The sequence below is a fragment of the Thalassophryne amazonica genome, chromosome 21 (assembly GCF_902500255.1).
Source record: "Thalassophryne amazonica chromosome 21, fThaAma1.1, whole genome shotgun sequence".
Taxonomy (NCBI): Eukaryota; Metazoa; Chordata; class Actinopteri; order Batrachoidiformes; family Batrachoididae; genus Thalassophryne; species Thalassophryne amazonica.
In genome coordinates, this window is record NC_047123.1 from 38,206,470 (window position 1) to 38,225,391 (window position 18,922).

The 18,922-nt window shown below is 40.7% G+C and overlaps 2 protein-coding genes across 2 annotated transcripts in view; both read left to right on the forward strand.

The window, feature by feature from the left end:
* The window catches only part of cfap61 (cilia and flagella associated protein 61), a 33,526-nt gene extending 30,801 nt beyond the window's left edge, over nucleotides 1-2,725 (forward strand). Inside the window, exons 23-25 of the mRNA XM_034161915.1 lie at nucleotides 1,848-1,941; nucleotides 2,252-2,437; nucleotides 2,469-2,725. Of these exons, the coding sequence (XP_034017806.1) occupies nucleotides 1,848-1,941; nucleotides 2,252-2,413 (256 nt within the window). The 3' untranslated portion in view covers nucleotides 2,414-2,437; nucleotides 2,469-2,725. The remainder of the gene's footprint in view (nucleotides 1-1,847; nucleotides 1,942-2,251; nucleotides 2,438-2,468) is intronic.
* Nucleotides 2,726-5,851: 3,126 nt separating this feature from the next.
* Nucleotides 5,852-7,298, forward strand: insm1a (insulinoma-associated 1a). The gene has a single exon (XM_034162456.1). The coding sequence runs from the start codon at nucleotides 5,902-5,904 to the stop codon at nucleotides 7,273-7,275; it is 1,374 nt and encodes a 457-aa protein (XP_034018347.1). The 5' UTR covers nucleotides 5,852-5,901; the 3' UTR covers nucleotides 7,276-7,298.
* Nucleotides 7,299-18,922: the final 11,624 nt, after the last annotated feature.

The window sequence follows — 18,922 nt, forward strand, 5'->3', positions numbered from 1 at the left end:
CTCCAGACATGACAAAAGTGCCGGTCGTCATCATACACAGGTGGATAATTAATTGTTTTGATTGTTTCCCCGTCTACATCCTGGTGTGACTTTGTTGTTTGTTCATCAAACTGCGACTGACCTGCTTCTAAGGTTTCAACACAAATGACCCCCAGATATGAACGCCTAATGTCACCCAGTGCTTAATCTGTTTATGCAGGTCCCCAATCAGTCTTTGGGGTGCCCAGGACCAAACAAAAGCAGAGCCCCCCTGCAGGAGGGGCTGTGCACCAGTGGGCTTCTGTCCTGACTCTTAAAGTCATTGTGGACGCTGAGTACGCATCATGAACCGTTAAAATCATTGATTAACTGTGATACGGATTGGAGGGGGGCGGCCGGTCAACCAACACAATTAGTCTGGCTTTGTGAACGGGCTTTGATTGTATTTTTATTTAACATCAGATATCAGTGTCGCTCCTGCTGGTGCCATTCAGGATTTCTGCGATGGCATAAATGAGGTCTCACTATGAAAGAAATGGTTGCAGAATAGGTCAACTGCAACTACAAAACACCTTAAAAGGTGGTAAAAGTATGAATTACAAAATAAATAAGTCACACATGATATGATAATGTGCCTGTATTGTTACCATAACTCATATTTTTGGGGGGGTTGAACATTGAATCATCAGTTGCATGTGCAACAGATCTTAATGTTGGTGAGTTATAGTGGTTAACTGCTCAAGCTAACACTGATTAGCTCTTAACTTACTATTTAATGAGTTAACATTGGTGAATTTGATTATTTACTCCACCAAACACTACTTAGCCTTTAGCTAACTTGTTAATTAGTTACCATTTCTGAGTCATGTAAAAATGATTATTCACTCATGCAAACATTACTTTATCCCTTAGCTAGTGTTTCTTGTAAAAGTGATTATTTGGTCACTCAAACATAGCCCTTAGCTAACTTGTTAGTCAGTTAGCGTTTATGGTGAAAGTGATTATTCACTAACTTGTTAGTGAGTTAATGCTCATGAATTTGGTTATTCACTCAAGTTAGCACTAGCTAAATTGTTAGTGAATTGATAATTCTGAAATTGATTTGTGAATTAGCACTAGTTGCCAGTAAAATTATTCACTTAAGATCATGCTGGTGTTTACCTTAAATATTTTATGAAATGATATCAGTGATTTTGATTAGTTGCTTAGCTGATGCTGGACAACCGTTAACTTTTTGAGGCTTCATTGCGTACTGGGGTTGAACTGGTTTAATATGATTCACATTTAATTAGTCCCTGTTGTTTGGTTGCGCTGTTTATATTCATTTAATGTTGCTGAGAGATGATAATCTGAGCACTCAGCTAATAGTGACTTTATTCTGACCAAACTTCTGAAACATCTTATTGAAAAATGTGATGGACCGTTACTGAACATGAGAGTTCTGACTGGGAACCTGGTGCTGAAATCCAGCTAGAAGTATTCGCTGATGCCACTTTTGGCAGTGCCCAATAACAAGAGCTTTTACAGGTTTGTGTGTCACACTACTGGTGTTTTGCTATTTGTCATAGCCTCGTGACACACACACTTCTTCTATCACAAACACGGGAGGAACAATACACAAGAGATAAGTTGCACCGGAGAATAAATCACAAAACCTCCCAACCTACCATAGTAAAAAATGCTTACATGCAAAAACGGATTATACTGTGGCAAATGCGGTCATTACATCACTGTTCACTTGATGAACTTGATGAATGTTTATTCAAATTATTCTGAAGTGAAAATTGTAATCCTTGATGTTATTCATTTCTTATTTGTGTATTTTATATGTGCGTGTTTGTGACTTCATGCATGTCACTTTCCTGCAGCTTCTTCAATCAGAGATGGTGTTTAGCCATTTATCATGATCGATTTTCTGACTTTGAGAAAGAGATTCAGCAGATGACTTCAAGTGAATCCACGGTTTGTTTACTCACCTTAATCTTCAAAAAAAAAACTGTGACAAATATGTTGCTTTTGTTTCTTTTTTGTTATTTCTTTCTTTTTATTTCAAATAATTACATAGCCATCAAAATGTCAAAACAATCTAACATCTAAACATAATTTGAAAAACAAAATCCATAAATAATATTTATAATTACACTTCAAAATATTACGCTTGTTGTATAACATTTGATGTTGCATGGTAAATATTAAATATCCATCATATTAGTGACATGGAAGCAAAAAGTTGTTCTTGTTTTTAAGTCCTGCCTCCTCCCTGTCCCCACAGGATGACATCATCAAGCAGGACGTGATGATGGACACAAAGCTCCTCCCACAGGATGGAGTGAAGGATGCTGGGATGCGGGCAGCTCTGAGGACCAGTGCTGTGAATTATTTGATGTTTAACCGTAACCTGTTGCCCATGTTCGCCTGCCCAGATCAGCACTGATCTCATCAGCACGGTTAGTTGTCAGTTCAGAGGGAACTTGCTGTCAAATTTTCCACATACAGCCACATTTAACCTTTGACGTCACTGTATAGATCATTATGTGACAGTTTCACTGTAGTTTGTGTGCTCTGGCTCATTGTGAACTTATGTTCACATAAACTAACATTTTGCTGTTTTGTAAAGGCCAAAGGTCAGATATTGTGCCCTGGCCTCGTGCTACCGCATGCTTTTGGTTCTGTGTCAGAATCTGAATATCTGTGACTGGTTTTGAGATTTTATTAAAACAAGCACAAATAAATAATATTTATCCATTAAGGTGGTCAGTTTAGCCATTTTAATTTCAAAACAATATATGTCACATTTCCATCATCACATAATTTATTTTATTGTGTCATGCTAGTATCAAAATAAGACCCAAGTTGTAATACTGTAAACTAGAATATTTGTGGCCTATAATTTGAAAGGCCAATTTAATTTGCCTCTTTAATTTTTAAAATGCTCTTCTAATTTTAATTTGAAAGTAATCTGGGGGAATTTTACACAAAATAAGCACCTCCCCCTCCAGCTGTACCAGAACCTGATCCGTTAAACTGATGTAAAAATCAGTTAAATTGGCTTTTAAGTTGCAGATAAATCTATTTGTGATGGTGTGCTCCTTGTTTGTGGCATGCTTTCGGTTTTTATTTTCAGAAACAATAAGTCCTCCGTGGTGCTTTTGATGTAAGAGTGGATCTATGCCTTGTGCAGGAGTTACAGCTGTATGCTAATGAGGCTGAAAGCCTGTCAGGAAAATAACCGCACACAGCATATGTCCAAAAAAAAAAAAAAACACGTGTCAGGTTGCTCGCACAGGGACTGCCAGTCCCACTGGAAAAATCCAACGTGTAAAAACACTTATTTTATAGATTTAAAGGATTCTTCGACTCATGGAAAAGAACATACTCGTACAGTCAGGATAATTAATGTTTCTGTAACACTCTGCATTGAATTTATTCTCTTCTTTTCTATCGCTTTTCTGATATCACTATAACTGGTTATTTAATACTGAGTGACATTTGTGTCATGCTTTTATTCTGGTAGTGCAGCTTTGTGCAGTAGCCTTGGTAATAAAGAGAGTTTATTGCATTGAATTATATTTTGAACCTCCTGTGAATTAGTATAATTTTCTTACAAGGACATGTTGCTTTGTGCTGCTCACTGTTCAGTTAATAGTCACATTATTTTGCTTAATGGCTTTCTGTTGTGTATTTTAAGTGCTGCGGCTGGAAATGTTAAGAATTCTGGATTATTCTGCATCCTGAGAGATGAGATTGTGGATGAGACATGAACTTTTTAGTGGTATTTGACAGAGACATAAGGACGGCCATGTTTCAGCCATTTGACTGGACACCTTAAAATGTTTGAAGAAGTTGAATCTGATCTGATTAATAACAAACATCCATTAAGGGCTGCTCAACATTATGTTCTCCATACAAACAGTAGGGGGCATGTGTGTTTTTATGGCCATAAATTGATGGCGTTTTTAACAATATGATGGCATAAGGGCTTGCTGAGATGTAGCTTCAGATGGACAGGGCTGTCCCACAGGTGTCTCTCATTCAGTGGCTACAACATCCTGTACTTGATCCTCTGGTGGATCAGTAAAGTTTTCAGATCCTCCTCATATTTCTGAAATGGGTTCTTTGTTTTTGAGTAAATTCAGCAAACACAAATGTTGGAGATAACAAATAAATTTCACTCTAGCAGCAATGACATTTAAACAAACCAGTATGAAAAGAATGTGAAAATACTAAAAATCCAAAAAACTGTCACTAAATTACATTTTCACCAATAAAGTATCACGTTCCACTGGACACTGAAGATCTAAAAACCTGCTGCTTCTCCAACACCACAGAATGGCATTCACACAAACCCTGATCCGGGTCTGACTGGACCTGCACCAACTGGGTCTTGTGTTCCTTTTTTTTTGGGGGGGGGGGTACACTCAGATAATCTCAGTTTGCTCCATTTTATTCACAAAAACAGTGCTCTGATTATGCGCAGCACGTGCTGCCAGTATCTCGGGCCAGATTGCTTTTGGGGGCCCCTCATTTTTTTTTTCTGCTGCGCAATTTCCTTTTCAATCAGTGCAGGTCTGCAGCTTGCACAAGTGGAGCTATTGTGATGCAAAGCAGGAAAACCTCCATTATTAATTATGTATGCACAAAATGACTCGGTTAACTGTCACCATTTGGTTTTCTGTCTGCAAACTCAACTTCAAGAATTTCCTGTGGTGACTTTTGTGTCATTTTGACTTTTAATTCAGATTAATTTAAAAGCCACTTTGTTTAACAAACTTGTTTGTCACAGCGTAAAAACAAAACTGCTTTCTGATTGGTCCAGAATTATTTTAATCAAATGTATTTTCTGTAATTACTCTTATAATTAATATTTTAAAAGAATTTTATTCAGAGAAATTGAAACTGCTTTTTAAGCATTTTTACTGTCTGGACAGAGGTTTTTGCATTAAAATGACTTAAATCCAAAATGCCAACTTTCTTTCTGAACATTTTCCTTTTGACAGTAAAAATAATTTTGTGTGGTATTTGTCCAGTTTCCTTCAAGAGTAATTTCAGCAGCCGCTTTTTGAGTTTTACACATTCAGTGCTGAGTGAAGTGCAGTGAAAGTGTTTTTTGGGCCATTTTTGTATCCTGAAAGACTCTGTTCTGTTCCAGTCAAATCTAACTGGTTTATACTGAAGTCATAGCTGAAATGTGACTCACTGTATTTCTCATCCTTTTTGACAAAACCACTTTTTGGACAGAAGATGTGTTTTCCGCAGTAAAATCTGGATCTCTAATCTTTATTTATTTATAATCTAATATTTATTACACTTGAAGGTTTTTTCTTATTATTATTATTATATTTTTAAAATGATCTAGCCTCCTAAAATTGGGTGAGGTCACTTTTATTTTTGGAATGCATCTTAAATTTCACCTTTAAGCAAATATTGATGGTTGAAAAAAAAAATTTTTTTTCTTTTTTTTTTTACTATTTTCATGTCTGGGAAAAGATGACAATCAGACTGACTTCAGTCTGAATTTGTGTCCACTACTTTGAAAATTTGTCTGAAACACATTTTAATTGATGACAGTCTTAATTTACTGAAAACATTTGTCACATTTTTTTTTCTGGAAGCTGCATTTTCACTTAGCAGTTTTCCGTTTTGGTCTCCGTCCTCGTGTTCTGGTCGGTTTTGTCCTTTTTGGACAAATCGGAGCCTCCGCCCAAAAAGGAGCCACACAAAGAGGAGGCACGTGTAAATTTCTATAGAAACTCATCAGACCGTAAAAGCAGGAGGCTTGTGGCGTGTGCCCGGGAGGAGGAGGAGGAGGTGAACTACAATAAAGCCCTCAGGTACATCTGCTTTGCAATCTGCAGCCTCCTCTTCCTCCCACACCCACTCCCGAAATCCACAGGGGGCCGTGGGCCATCTGATTGGTCCAGGATGAGGCAGGAAGGGGGGACGGGGACCGTGTCATCATGTCTCCTTAAAACCCAGTGCCGCTATGTGGCGGTGAGAACAGAGGAGCCAAAAAGGCGCACGGAGTGTCTCGCAGTGAATTCATCCAAAGTGCCTTCTCCTCCTGCCAACATGCCGAGAGGGTTTCTGGTGAAACGGAACAGGAAGACTAACCCGGTGTCCTACCGGATCCGATCGGAGGAAGAGGCAGCGGATGATGCGCCTCCGTCCTCCGCGATCTCGGTGCGCACAATGACGCCGACGCCCACCTGCGGGGCGGCGGCCACGGCGGCTCCGGAGCACGATGTCAAACCGGTTCAGTTTGGGAACCCGGAGGCGGTGTACCAGGCTCTGTACAGCCCCACCCGGCCCGTCAGCCAGGACCACGAGAAGCGCTTCAGCCTGGGGTCGCCGGTCTCTGCAGAGTCCTTCCCGACACCGGCCGCCCTCACTGCTCTGGATCACCTCTTCGCTCCTGTGGACCTGAAAATCGACTCCAGCAACAGCACCAGAACCGACACCGCCGCAGCCGCCACCGGATCCAAACGCCCGTCGAGCGACAGCGAGCGCAAAGGCAAACCGGCGTCCAAGAAAACCAAAGCGATCCGGAGGCTGCACTTTGAGGACGACGTCACCACCTCCCCGGTCCTCGGGCTCAGAATCAAGGAGGCTCCGGTGGAGCTGAAGCCGCTCGGACTTGCCGGTGACGTCCCGCTCGGTGAGTTCGTGTGCCAGCTGTGTCGGGAGGCGTACGCAGACCCGTTCGCCCTGGCTCAGCATAAGTGCTCCAGAATAGTCCGGGTCGAGTACCGGTGTCCCGAATGTGACAAAGTGTTTAGCTGCCCCGCCAATCTGGCGTCACACCGGCGGTGGCACAAACCGAAGCAGGAGAGCGAAAAGTCGGTCCGGGCTGCACCGGAAGACCTGAAGGATTCTGACAGGGAAACCCCCAGTCCCGGCCCGTCCGAGTCCGGCTCCGAGGAGGGGATGTACGACTGCAGTCACTGTGGGAAAAGGTTCAAGCGCCAGGCGTACCTGCGCAAACACCTGGCGGCGCAGCACGCGCCTCCAAAGGCGTGCGAGGACGAGGACGCGTCGGGCCACGAGCCGAGCGCGGCGCCGCTCAACCTGAGCGCGTCCGGCGGCTTCCGGTGTCCCGTGTGCGGTGAGAACTTTTCCAGCAGGGGGGGCCAGGAGAGGCATGTCCGCCTGCTGCACGCCGCGCACGTGTACCCGTGCAAATACTGTCCCGCCATCTTTTACAGCTCACCGGGACTCACGAGGCACATCAACAAATGTCACCCGTCCGAGAACCGCCAGGTGATCCTGCTGCAGGTTCCGGTCCGGCCCGCCTGCTGATCCCGTCTGTTTTCTACATACACACTGCAAAAAATGTCCTTTGTTATTTTCCAATTCATCTTCTTCTTCTTTTTTAAATATAAATGTATTTATTTTAATATATATTTTAAAACTTTATAATTTGGGTAGTCCCCCCCCCCCCCCTTAAAAATCACGTGCTGGTTAAATTATTTTAGGTTTGATTAATTTTATTATCAGCTGGCTGTTATGGTGAGCTGATTGTTCAGAAAACTTCATAAATGCAGATTTTATAAAAATTAAAACGATAATCATGTCATTACTACACTATATGAAAACAAGTTGGAAATAATAAATATCTGAGATCAGGATTTAGAGTCCCCCCACACCCCCATGATAATTACTGAAATCATTAATTGCTGTCTTCTTTTTGTCAATTTATTGATTGTTGCAACAAGACAAATCCTTTTTTATGAAAATCCAACACCTTATTGAAATTGAAAATAATTTAAAAACAAACAAAAACTGTTTCAAGATTTTTAGACTTGAATATAATCTCTTAAAACTGTGTGATGTAACTCTCCTGTATTTTTTGCCATTATTTTAGGATTTGAACTCGATTAAAGAACCACTAGAGAACCAAGAAAAGTAAGAATATGAAGGATATATTTTGTCAGTGTAGACGATGTGCAGAGCGCTCAGAGTGCATACTTATGCCAAGGCCCAACTCTCATTTTCCTTCCTCTGTTTCCAACTGTGCTGAAGTGCCGGTGGGGGCACTATTTGAATGAACTACAAATGGCAGCCAACGTGGGGACTTTAAATGATAAGAAATGACTTCCAGTTCACATCAGGATTTGGAGCTCAGCTGTGTGTCCTCTGCACCGCCGCACTGAGGTTTGTCTGTGTGTGTGAGTCGTGTTGGTCACAGACAGACAGATGCACAAACTGGACCAAAAACATGATGTGGGTGATGATGTTAATGTGATAACTCACCCTGTCTGTGGAGAGGTCAAAGGTCAGCTGCTTATTTGCTGCAGCAGCCAGGGTCCCAGTGCCTTGCTCAAGAACACTTCAGCTGGTTGTGGACATGGGTTTGAAGTGTGTGCCCCCCCACCCCCACAAAGTCGGGACATTTCACTCCACTCCAGTTATTTTTCTAGCATCTCTGCACAAGTGCTATTAGCTTCTAGACCTAAGAGAGGCGGGCGCCGTGGATCCGGATCAAAACCCTCTTTGACTTAAGAGGCCCAGAAACATTAATGTCAGCACTCTGATTAGCTTTAACATAGATTGTGGATGTGTGGACAGTATGTTTAGCTGTTGCCTAAGAATGAAAAGTAAAACTAGTGTAGCCGGTAATGCCTTTTGGATTAGAACCTCCTGCTGTAAAACTGCCTTAAACTGAATTTTATCACGTTATTTATCTTTGGCTGGGTATCATATTTAATTATTTTTTACAAAGCCTTGTGTATTACTATACAGTATATGTGACTTTGTGTTCTATTTATTTATGTATTTATTAAATGATTTGTGTAAATTATCATTCTGTGTGTTTAAACCTGTGCTCTGTTTTAGCCAAATGCTTTTAGTTTTCTTAAGTTATTCCAGATGAACTGAAGTCTTCTGATTTTATAGCAATCAGTGGCGTTTTATTGGTCAAATAACTGAATGCAATCATTTTATTTGTGTGTTTGTATCTTTTAAATAGCTCTTACTGCTTTGGATGTTTTGCGGTATTTTGCTAAATGTCCCAAAAACAATAAAAACCAAACTGAGAAACAATTTCTGCTTCATTTTAAGAATGATCCACTTAGAAACGGTTACAACTAGACAAGCACTCAATGTGCACACCACTGCCAAGGCTGAGCATTAAAAGAGTGCAATTAATATAACTCCTGGATAATTTGCTTAAAAACTAATCTGGAGCTGCATCAGATTTGTCTGTCCATCTTAAAGTTCAGTTGATTAGTTTTTGATAACTTGATACAAGTATTGTTGAATGCCCCATAAAATTTTGCTTAGGAAATATAAAGATCCAGAATCTACATCTGGCTCCTGATCAACATCAAACTGTGACTATCCACCAGGTTTTATGGAAATCAGTTTTTGAGAATTCCCACCTTTTTGGTTTTTCTAATGTTTATGTGACGAGGTTCAGGCGTTTACCACAAAACACAAGATACAGTTTGCAGATTCATTTCCCGGTCTGGTGGACCTTTGCTGCCTCGTCTGTGTCTCCTCCTTTCCTGTGTCACTCTCACTGTCTTTGTCAAAACTCAAGCTGAAGACACCCAGACAAGTGCTTTTGAGGAGTCAGAATTCCATTTGCAGCAGCATGAAAGGAATAAATCTGCAAACAAATTAATTTTGTTAAAACCATCATCCCTGTGGTGATTTATTTATATATATAAGAAGTTGTATGTTGAGATGCAGTTATGTACCGCCCCCTTTAGGGTTGCTATGGAACAGCGGTGGATGGATGACATCCTCTTTGTGTTTGACCTTACCTAAGTGGAAGCGTCGGTCTCCGTCGCGGTGCATTTCTGCAGCTGTAAGGCAGCTGGAAAACAGGCCGCTCAGATAAGAAGTCCAGATAACGACAACCCGAGCGAAAAGACAAAGCAGCATCACGCAGCAGCTGTCAGATCTGCTTACACCACCGTACCACTCGGCATGATGTTCAACACCAAAATATTCAACCACCACAGCCGTTAGCGGCAAACATTTTCCAAACCATAAAACTAAAAAGGAGAAGTTGTAAATATTTTTACCCGCATTCACTGGATACCACTGCCTTCACTTTAAAATTTAAATGTTGATACATGAAACCTTCTGACTGTGAAGAATGTGGTGTATATCTGAGGTGTGGATTTTAACTATTTGCAGTGGAATGTGTGATTGACCATGAAGTGCTTTAACATCGATGCATTCAATGCTGCGGTAAAGAATGGTCAAAAGAACAAAGTGTGCTCATTTGTTTGTTCAGTTGGTATTTTTTCAGTTTATCATTGGTAAACAATTAAGACTGATATTTTTTCCAGCCTTTGTTATAGTTCCCATCTGTGTTTTATGACACAAATGCAGCATCAGGTGTCAAATAGTGACATTTATGTATACAAACTGCAGATAATTATTTTATTAGCCATGTGTTTCCTGCCGCATATGTTGAATGTTTCCTTGACGTAACGTCTCTGTGCCACCGTCAGTCTGAATGAATGTGTTTGTGTGTCAGAGCTGCTGCGTCTGTCTGTTCTGTGTTTCCCTCGCGTCAGATGACTTATCAGACATGAAAGCGACACAGTGTTATTCAATTTGTCTGCTTTATTCAGACATCCTCGGCCTTGTAATGCTGTTAGCTCAGAACAGGGAGTCGTGTTACGCTCTGCATTTGTGTCTACACCACAACCAACTGGCAGGACTTAAGATAATGGTCCTGCCTCAGAAGCAAACATAGCAATTGATGTTTCAGGTGTAATTCCTCGAAACCACCATATGATGGTGATATGTGGCGTATTAACACATGAATTAAAGGTCAAGGGGTTGGAACACTGGTGGGATATAGTAAGGTGCACCAAGCTCCCAGATGGTGATGCTGTTTCTGTCATCGATAATAATGAAATATAATGCAATGCTAACATACCCTCGGCTGTATGAGTATTGTGTTCTTTATAATTTGCAGTTGTTTAAGGAATTATTAGGTTCCAAAAACTGAATTTGCAACGAGCAACCAGACTGTGATGTCACAGTGCAGCTCTACTGTGATTGGCTGTCACCCCCGCCACTCAAAAACTAAAGTGAACAGATTGAACGTTAACATCTGCTAAATGTCTTTTAAATCACTTCAGAGGTATTATTAGGTTCTAAAAACAGGGTTTTCAGTTTTTGATGTGTTTATTTCTCGCTTGCTTTTCCATAATATATGAGAAACATGTATATAAAGACACAAAAGGAAGTGGTTTTGGAGAGACCAGTCACTCACGCCACTGTACAGCTCTACTCTGATTGGCTGTCATGCCCGCCACTGAAAAACAACAGAACAGGTTCACACAGAATGTGAGATTTAACCTCTCAAAATACCTCTTAAAATCTGTCAAGGTTAGCCATCTTTGAACTTGTCCAGGGTCTGTGTCCCAAGAATATTCCCTGTGAATTTGAAGACTGTGTCAGTAATAGAACTGGACGTATGCTGAACACAGACAAACTGATGGACACCAGGTCTTCGCAATACCCAATGGCCATATGTTAGCCATCAGGTAAAAAATGGATCACAATGATGATGGTAAAATTACAAAGAATTTCCACCAGTATCTTCATATATGTGACCCTGTTTTGTGAGGACGGACTGTTTGTGGTGTGGCTGTTAAAACATATAAGTGCACAGTTTATTTTTCCCACCCTGATTCAAAAGCGCCCATATGAGCCCTCGTAGACAGACCGAGCATCCCTCCTCCTGTAGACCCATCACATTCATCAAACCATCAGGCACACAACGATGACAAACATTTCAATAAAAGCACAGTAGAAAGAAGTTGTGTTGGCGATCCTCATGTCCTGTGCACCAACAGCAATTCTTGTATATTCGTCCGTGAATTGTTCTGTGAATTATTTCTGTAATTTATGTTTGTATCATGGCCCAAGCAGAGGGTCACCCCTTTGAGTCTGGTCTGCTTGAGGTTTCTTCCTCAGAGAGAGTTTTTCCTTACCACTGTTGCTCTGGGGGTTGGTAAGGTTAGACCTTACCTGTGTGAAGCGCCTTGAGGCAACTCTGTTGTGATTTGGCGCTATATAAAGGAAATAAATTGAAATTGAATTGACGTTTTTGGTTTTGTTACCATAAAAACTTTTCTGACACAGAAAATATCTTTGTGCTTTGAGTTTAGTGAAGGTAAATTCTTGAAAAGTATCAGCTGTGCATCACTCTCAGGTTTTGAAGTATTATTGTGTATTTTCCCAGTCCTGTGCTCTTCCACCTCCTCCTCGCCCTGTTCTCCATCACGCCTGCCCTCTCATCTGCCGCCCTGCACGCGCCTCCTCTTATCTTCAACAGTCAAACAAAGAGAAGAAAAAAGCAGAGTAAACACAGACTCGCTGCTTTTGCGTGGGCCGAGGCAAGTCAAACAAACCTCGGGGGCATTTTCCAGGCAGGTGGGCAGGTGTTGGTGTCAGGAGCAGGCGAGCGTGGCATCGAGAGTCAACAAGTGGAGGAGAACAAGCACAGAGAGGCCGGCAAAAACACACCAACACTTTCTGCTGCTGCTTCAAGTAAAAACTGCTGTCAGATTCCACTGACGATCACATGACATATGGCCACCGAGAGTTAAAGCATGTCATTTGTTCTGTACGTCTCACAGACCTTTTGCTAAAGCAGTGCTGACACTTGCAGGAGTCCAAGTATGCAAACATATTTGTGGTTAGCCACACGGCTGTAAAAACATGCAGGATGTTATGTGGACGGTTATTTTGTGGGCGTCTTCCAAGTTTATTGTGATGCATTTGTTAGATGTAATATCTGCACCGATCGTGAGAGCAGTAGAAGAAAATAGTTAACTGGAACAACAACAAAACAAAAATGGCTAAAAAATTTGGCCAATGTTTTTCTACTGCGATGTTACCATCCGGCTCTACAGTGAAAAATATGTCAGTCGAGATGTCGAGATGGAGTGAGATCATCAATAAGACCCCGTTAGCCAGAGAAGAGACACAATACGTTTGTGCCCTTTATGGGTTGGCGTTAGGCGATGTAGCAGTTCTGTCGTACAGTGGCCACAGGTAGAATTGCAAGTTGCTTAGATTCTGAAGAAGAAAAATTCTATAAATTTTTAGAAGGTTGGAGGACAGAGACTTTCAGGCATCAATAATATGGATGGTCGTGATGCAAAACAAGATCTCAACAGGACGCAAATCTCAAGAAGCCATAAATGGTAGAAGAAGTTAGTAATCTGTCAAATGACAGTTATTGAAGTAGAAGTTTTCTGTAAAGCCTCTTATCAGTCTTCAAGATGTTTTGCCACTCAAATACAATTTTTTTTTTAGTTTGAAAAAGGATGATGGTACAGATGCTGTTCATCACATGGCCTGACGTCCATCCTTTGTTTCTCAATCAGCTGCTGTTAATTCATGACACAGTCATCTTGTATCTTATTCAGTGTCTGTGTTTTATTTCTGAGTGAATCCGCTCTGTTTGGACCTGTGGTCAGGACCTGCAGGTGACGTCTGATGGGCTTTACGGGTCAGGATTCTGCTGGCTCACATTCTCTCCTCTGATTGTTCGGGTTAAGTTAAACCTTAAGCTCTTTGTTGATGTGAAAGTAGCTAAGCTAATTAACTGAAACCAGCAGCGCTGAAACTGAGAAGCAAAATGAATCACCAGAGCAAGAAAAATGAGTGAAGGTGGGCGGCTGCACTGAGGAAAGGTGGGATGCACAGAAGGTTTGCAGGAACAGGGAAGCTCAGAGTCCTGCTCAGGTCATAAGTTAACCATTTAATTCACTTTCTATCAACCAACTGTTCTGAATTTTACTCACTCACTCATCTTTAACCCCTTAGTCCAATTAAGGGTCGCAGGGGTTCTGAATTTTATTTTCATGAAAGTTGACAGGAGCATAAAAATCGTTTGGTGATTTTCAGTGTCGTTTGTCTGCATGTCTGTAGAAAACATACGTAACTAAACTTTACCATCACAAAGTTTACCGGAGAGGTCTGGTTTGAGTCAGTTGAAGTGATTCAGATCAATTTGAAATTATTACATAATGTGAAAAGCTGTTCTTATTCCTTATTCTTACACCAGCGTTTACAGCACATTGATGGTTATATGAGAGATTATAGCCATGGACCAGTTAGGTCCTGGGTGGTTGTCGTCCAGGACCTAAGGCGGTTCCATGGTGTCGTGGATGCAGTGAAGCGTAACACCAGATTTGACTTGACTTAATATATTCTTATGCTTTTGTGCAAGTTTTTGAATGCCTTTGTACTACACCGCCACCTACAGTTCAGATGTTGAATTGCAGTTAAATACAACACCTAACGCACAAGTTATTTACCACAAAGTCACCTGGCAGCACATCTGTGTGACGTAAAGTCCAGACTAAAGCACAAACAGTAAGTGTGGTGCCTGCAGTCGGTAAGATTTACAGGCTTTGGCGGGACTGTGCGCTCTGAGTTCTCACTCGTTGTGTATGTGCTGATTTATGATGATCTACGCACTTTGTAAAGTGCACTGCTTCAAAACTCCATTCATGCTTTTATTGATCTACCGTAAAGGATATACTGGCCTCTGCTGGTGGCTAGATTGAACTGCAGATGAGTCAGACTGTGATACAGGCTCAGTGTGGGTGCAAAACCTGGTTTATTTCCATTCTCAATCAATCCGATGATTACATTTTGTAATTCTATCAAATTGATTTAAAAGATAGAAATCATGAAAAGAAACAGACGTCACATTTTCTCTGAACCAAAGAGATTATGTCACATTACCTATTTTTATCAAACGGTCCAAAGTCCACATACTTTTTTTTTTAGAGTTGGTATAAATTTAAATGGTTTAAGTCCATATATAAGTCACAACTAATATTTTGTTTAGAAAAAGTTTAAAGCTGTTTGAAGCACTAAACTAGTTCTTCAACCCATTTAAAAGTAGATTATCTCTAATTTAGTCAGATTAAAGATATTGTAACTCATTTTTCTGATGATTTCTTGTAAATGTTTAAAAGTTTTAAACCATTTATCTATAATATAAAAGGCAGTCTATGTATGTATGTATGTGGCACGGTTTGTGTTCGCTATGCACAGCCACAGTAATTAAGGAATCAACACCAAACTTGCTATGGTGACTGGGGGCACCAAGGACGAGGTCACTGGGGCCCTTGGGTTGAAAGCATACGTGCACAAACACACACACGGTCAGCCTTATATATTAGATCACAACCCGCTCACGAGAGCCCTTATATTCACAGTTCACGTGGTACTCAGGACAGGTAGCAGCATCAGACTTTACTAACTACGTAGTAGCGGCTGGCTAGGGTGAACTTTAGGTACAATCTGAACAGGCCAGCGCACGTTGTGTGCGAGTTAAGGTGCACGTTTTTTAATTAAAATGTACCTGCTGTGTGCGGCTGCCAGAGCGCTGCAGTCATCTGACCTGCTGTCACCTTTTATCATCAGTCACTTGAGTCTCATGAATGTCACAAATTGCTCTATGGAAAATTAATGATGACAACATCCACACAATGCAACGCAACTTACTACACTGTAACTAAAGGGACATGAAATCTACAATTACATGGATAAACTCAGTTCTGTTACCCATGTGTAGAACAGCTAACTCAGCTACTCTCAAAAAAAAATAAAAGTAGGAAATCCTTGAATTAAAAAAAAAAAAGCTAAACAAGTGAAAATTTGACCTTTTTTTAAAAAAATACATAGACATGAAATGATTCTTAGAATGATTATTTTTTAACTGACAGACTCGTCCTTTGGGCTCTGGTTATGATGATGACGCCCATAAATTGCGGAGCAGCTTAGTTTTTATCTGCAGTGGTTGAATGCACACGTCTGTTGTGTAATTCCTAAAATCGAGGGTTCTGTGAAGCTTTTGTTTGGGCGGTTGAGGTATGGGGTGGGTGGTTGTGGTGGCGGGGGGCACTGATTTGAGGGCCTCGGTGAACACAAAAGGGGCCAGGACCTCTTCCACACAATGCCCCGGCCCTAATGCTTGTAAATCTATTCACACATCCAGAGGCCAAAGATAATAACAAGCTGTTCAGAATGAATCTCTAATGAGCACAGTGGAACCTCTCGCCACTGGAAACCTGATGAGACTGAAGCACAAATCCTGCTTTTCTGCAGTTGGAGCCGTTTGGCGTCAGTGCAGAGATGTAACCTATAACATTTGTTAAAGGGTGCAGGCGACTCCAGTACGAAGGAATCTGAGCTGCAGCACAAACTGCTTTACGACTGTATGAGTCATTTTAAATCTTTACATTTTCTGTAGTGTGGAATGAAGGTCTCCCTTCAAATCAGCTTTTCTGGTATTAATTTATAAAGTAGGTGTTTAAAAAAAATCACAATACAAAAATGCAGCCATTCCTAAATTTTAGATCCCTGATTTACAGTTTGAAATAAAAAGATTTTCTGTTGCTGGCCTTAAACTTCAATCACAATTTTCTTTGATGCATAATCTAAGATGACATATTTCTCTGTTATCTTAAACTAGGTCAGATAAATGAAATAATTTAAATCTCATTTGTTCTATTTCATCTGATTCAATTTCAAAATCAAATATTTTAGGGCTAACTTTATACATTTTCTTTAATCACCTGTCGTGACTCACCTGCAGTACTTTCACAGCCCAAAAGAGGGCCACGGTCCAAACCGGGGGAAGCACTGATCTAATGGTTTAAATTAAAGGTTAAATTGTTTCAATAAAACTCACCTGTGATAACTTTAATCTGTGCACACAGAATGTGTTATTTCCTTGCAAACAATCTCAAACACGTCTGTTTTCACAACAAGCTACATGCTGATTAGCCAAGCTAGCTAACGGTGTGCTTTAACGACTGGGTGATCCTCACTAACTAGGTTAGCCACTACCTGAATCACAAATACATTCTTGTCTTACATCTTACCGCAAAATATGTTCATCTGATTTTAGGACAGTCTACACTGTGGCAGAGTAGAATTTTGGGTATAATATCAAGCTAATATGTTAGCCAATTCCAGCGTTATCAATACAGCTTTTGATGGTTGATGTTAAAACTAATGATCCAGGAAGGAGTCACCTGGTTTATGCCAAATTTGGTCAAATTATTGAGGCTGACCTGACAGAAATCATTACAATGTGGAGGAAATCTCCATAACCATGTAACTTTATGTTAAACCATTTTAACAGAGCATGCACAAATAATATAATTAATATTTATGAAAATGCTGCTTCTGTCCTGGAATTGATTGTGAGAAATTTGGGGGCAGAATCAGCATATTTCAAAGACTTATTTAGTTATTTTATATTAGCCTTGCAATTGAGGCTTTTTTCATTAATTAATATATTGATTTGTAAGAAACTTGAAAATCGCACCTCTAGCCTGGAATCTGCGTAGCTACAATTTTATGTAGATCTGTCTCAGTGGGAGAAGCTGTGAAAATTTGAAATGTTTCTTTTTAAAAATTCAAATATGAAATCCTTATAGAATCAGTTTTCTCAAAATCTGAAAATATTGGGTCCAGTCTGAGACAAGGTGACATGTCAAGTTGGATCCATACAAAGAGGCAGAATGGTCACTTTTAAAAATACATTTTAACATTTTGATATGAATATTTTAGTAATTAAATAATTTATCATGTGATGAGGAAAAAAAATGGGTCACACTTGGAACGGGAACGATAGAATTGCAGAACATGTCAGCTAAAAGGGGAGGAGCCACAAAATGTTTAACATTATTTTGTAAGTTGGCTGAGGTTTTCACTCAGAGTGCTCTTTTAGTTTGCAGTGTGAAGATTATTTATAGTTTAGAATTCACCAAAGCTAAATGCAGTTGAGGTTTGTCACCTGAAGGCTGTATGAGGCCTGTAGCCGTTCAGGTGGCGAGAACTTTAATCAGCGGCTCACAGTTAGAGGCTCACTGTGTGTTTGTGCCGTTTAAACGCATTCAGTCTGAACCTCCTGATGACTGAAGCTAATGAAAAGCCCACAGAGGGGCAGGGGAGGGCGTCATTGCTTATTCTTGTCCCTGGTGGAGCCACAAGCTGGTTGCCAGGGCCAGCGTGGAATCCCGGGGCCCTGGCTGACAGCAGCAGGCTGTCAGGCCGCGCGTCCGTCTGGTGAGCCGGACTGACCCTCCTCGGTGAGCTGGCACGCGCCGGCGCAGCAGCCTGACCGAGGCATGACGAATCAGTGAAAGAAGCCCCAGCAAGGTCACACAGAGCAGCACCTGAGCCACAGGAGCAGGGGGGGCATGAGGGGCCCAATGAAGGGGGCCCCTCAATCTACTGGCATGGACCACAGCACATCCTGATGAACGTTGTCAGTCCAAACCAAAAGCAGACAGTCCCACACAGGGAGCTGAGACTTTTCAGTATTAGAAGTAAAAACAGTGTGATGCATTCAAGTGCTCAAGAAGATCCTTGGATTTTGGATTATTTATTTATTTTCCAACAAGAAAATGCAGTTTGGGGGGGGCATACTGCAAAGCATCAGAAAATAAATTTGTTTGTTCTGCCGGTCAAATCAGGTTGTAATTGTATAATCAGGTCAGGTCTGGGAGAGTCCAGCATGGGAAGATAGTATCAGAGTACATTTAAATCCATGACTGAGACCTTGAGCTTTAATAGTACATTTTAAAAATATACTTGAACCTGAATGATTTGAAAAGCAGAACTTGAGAGTTTGAATATCTACTACTCTGGGATCACTTTCCCTGACATTTGTCTTATAAAATAAAAACAACAACTATAAGTCTAAAACAGCAGAATGACCTGGAGAGTCACAGACTACTTTATGTAAAGATACTTCAACAAGAGCCTTCTGCTTTAAAAAAAAAAAAAAAAAGAATCTTTTTTAATTTTAATATAATTCCATAACATGGCAAACCTAACAAAATGTAAATCTAAAACAGCAGTATGACCTTGAGCATCACTAACATTCTTGACAAAAATACTTGAGCAAGTTTATTTGAAAAGATGACTTGTTTTT

Coding starts and splice junctions, on each gene's coding strand:
- insm1a (XM_034162456.1), top strand. CDS start 5,902: ATGAGGCAGGAAGGGGGGACGGGGACCGTGTCATCATGTCTCCTTAAA.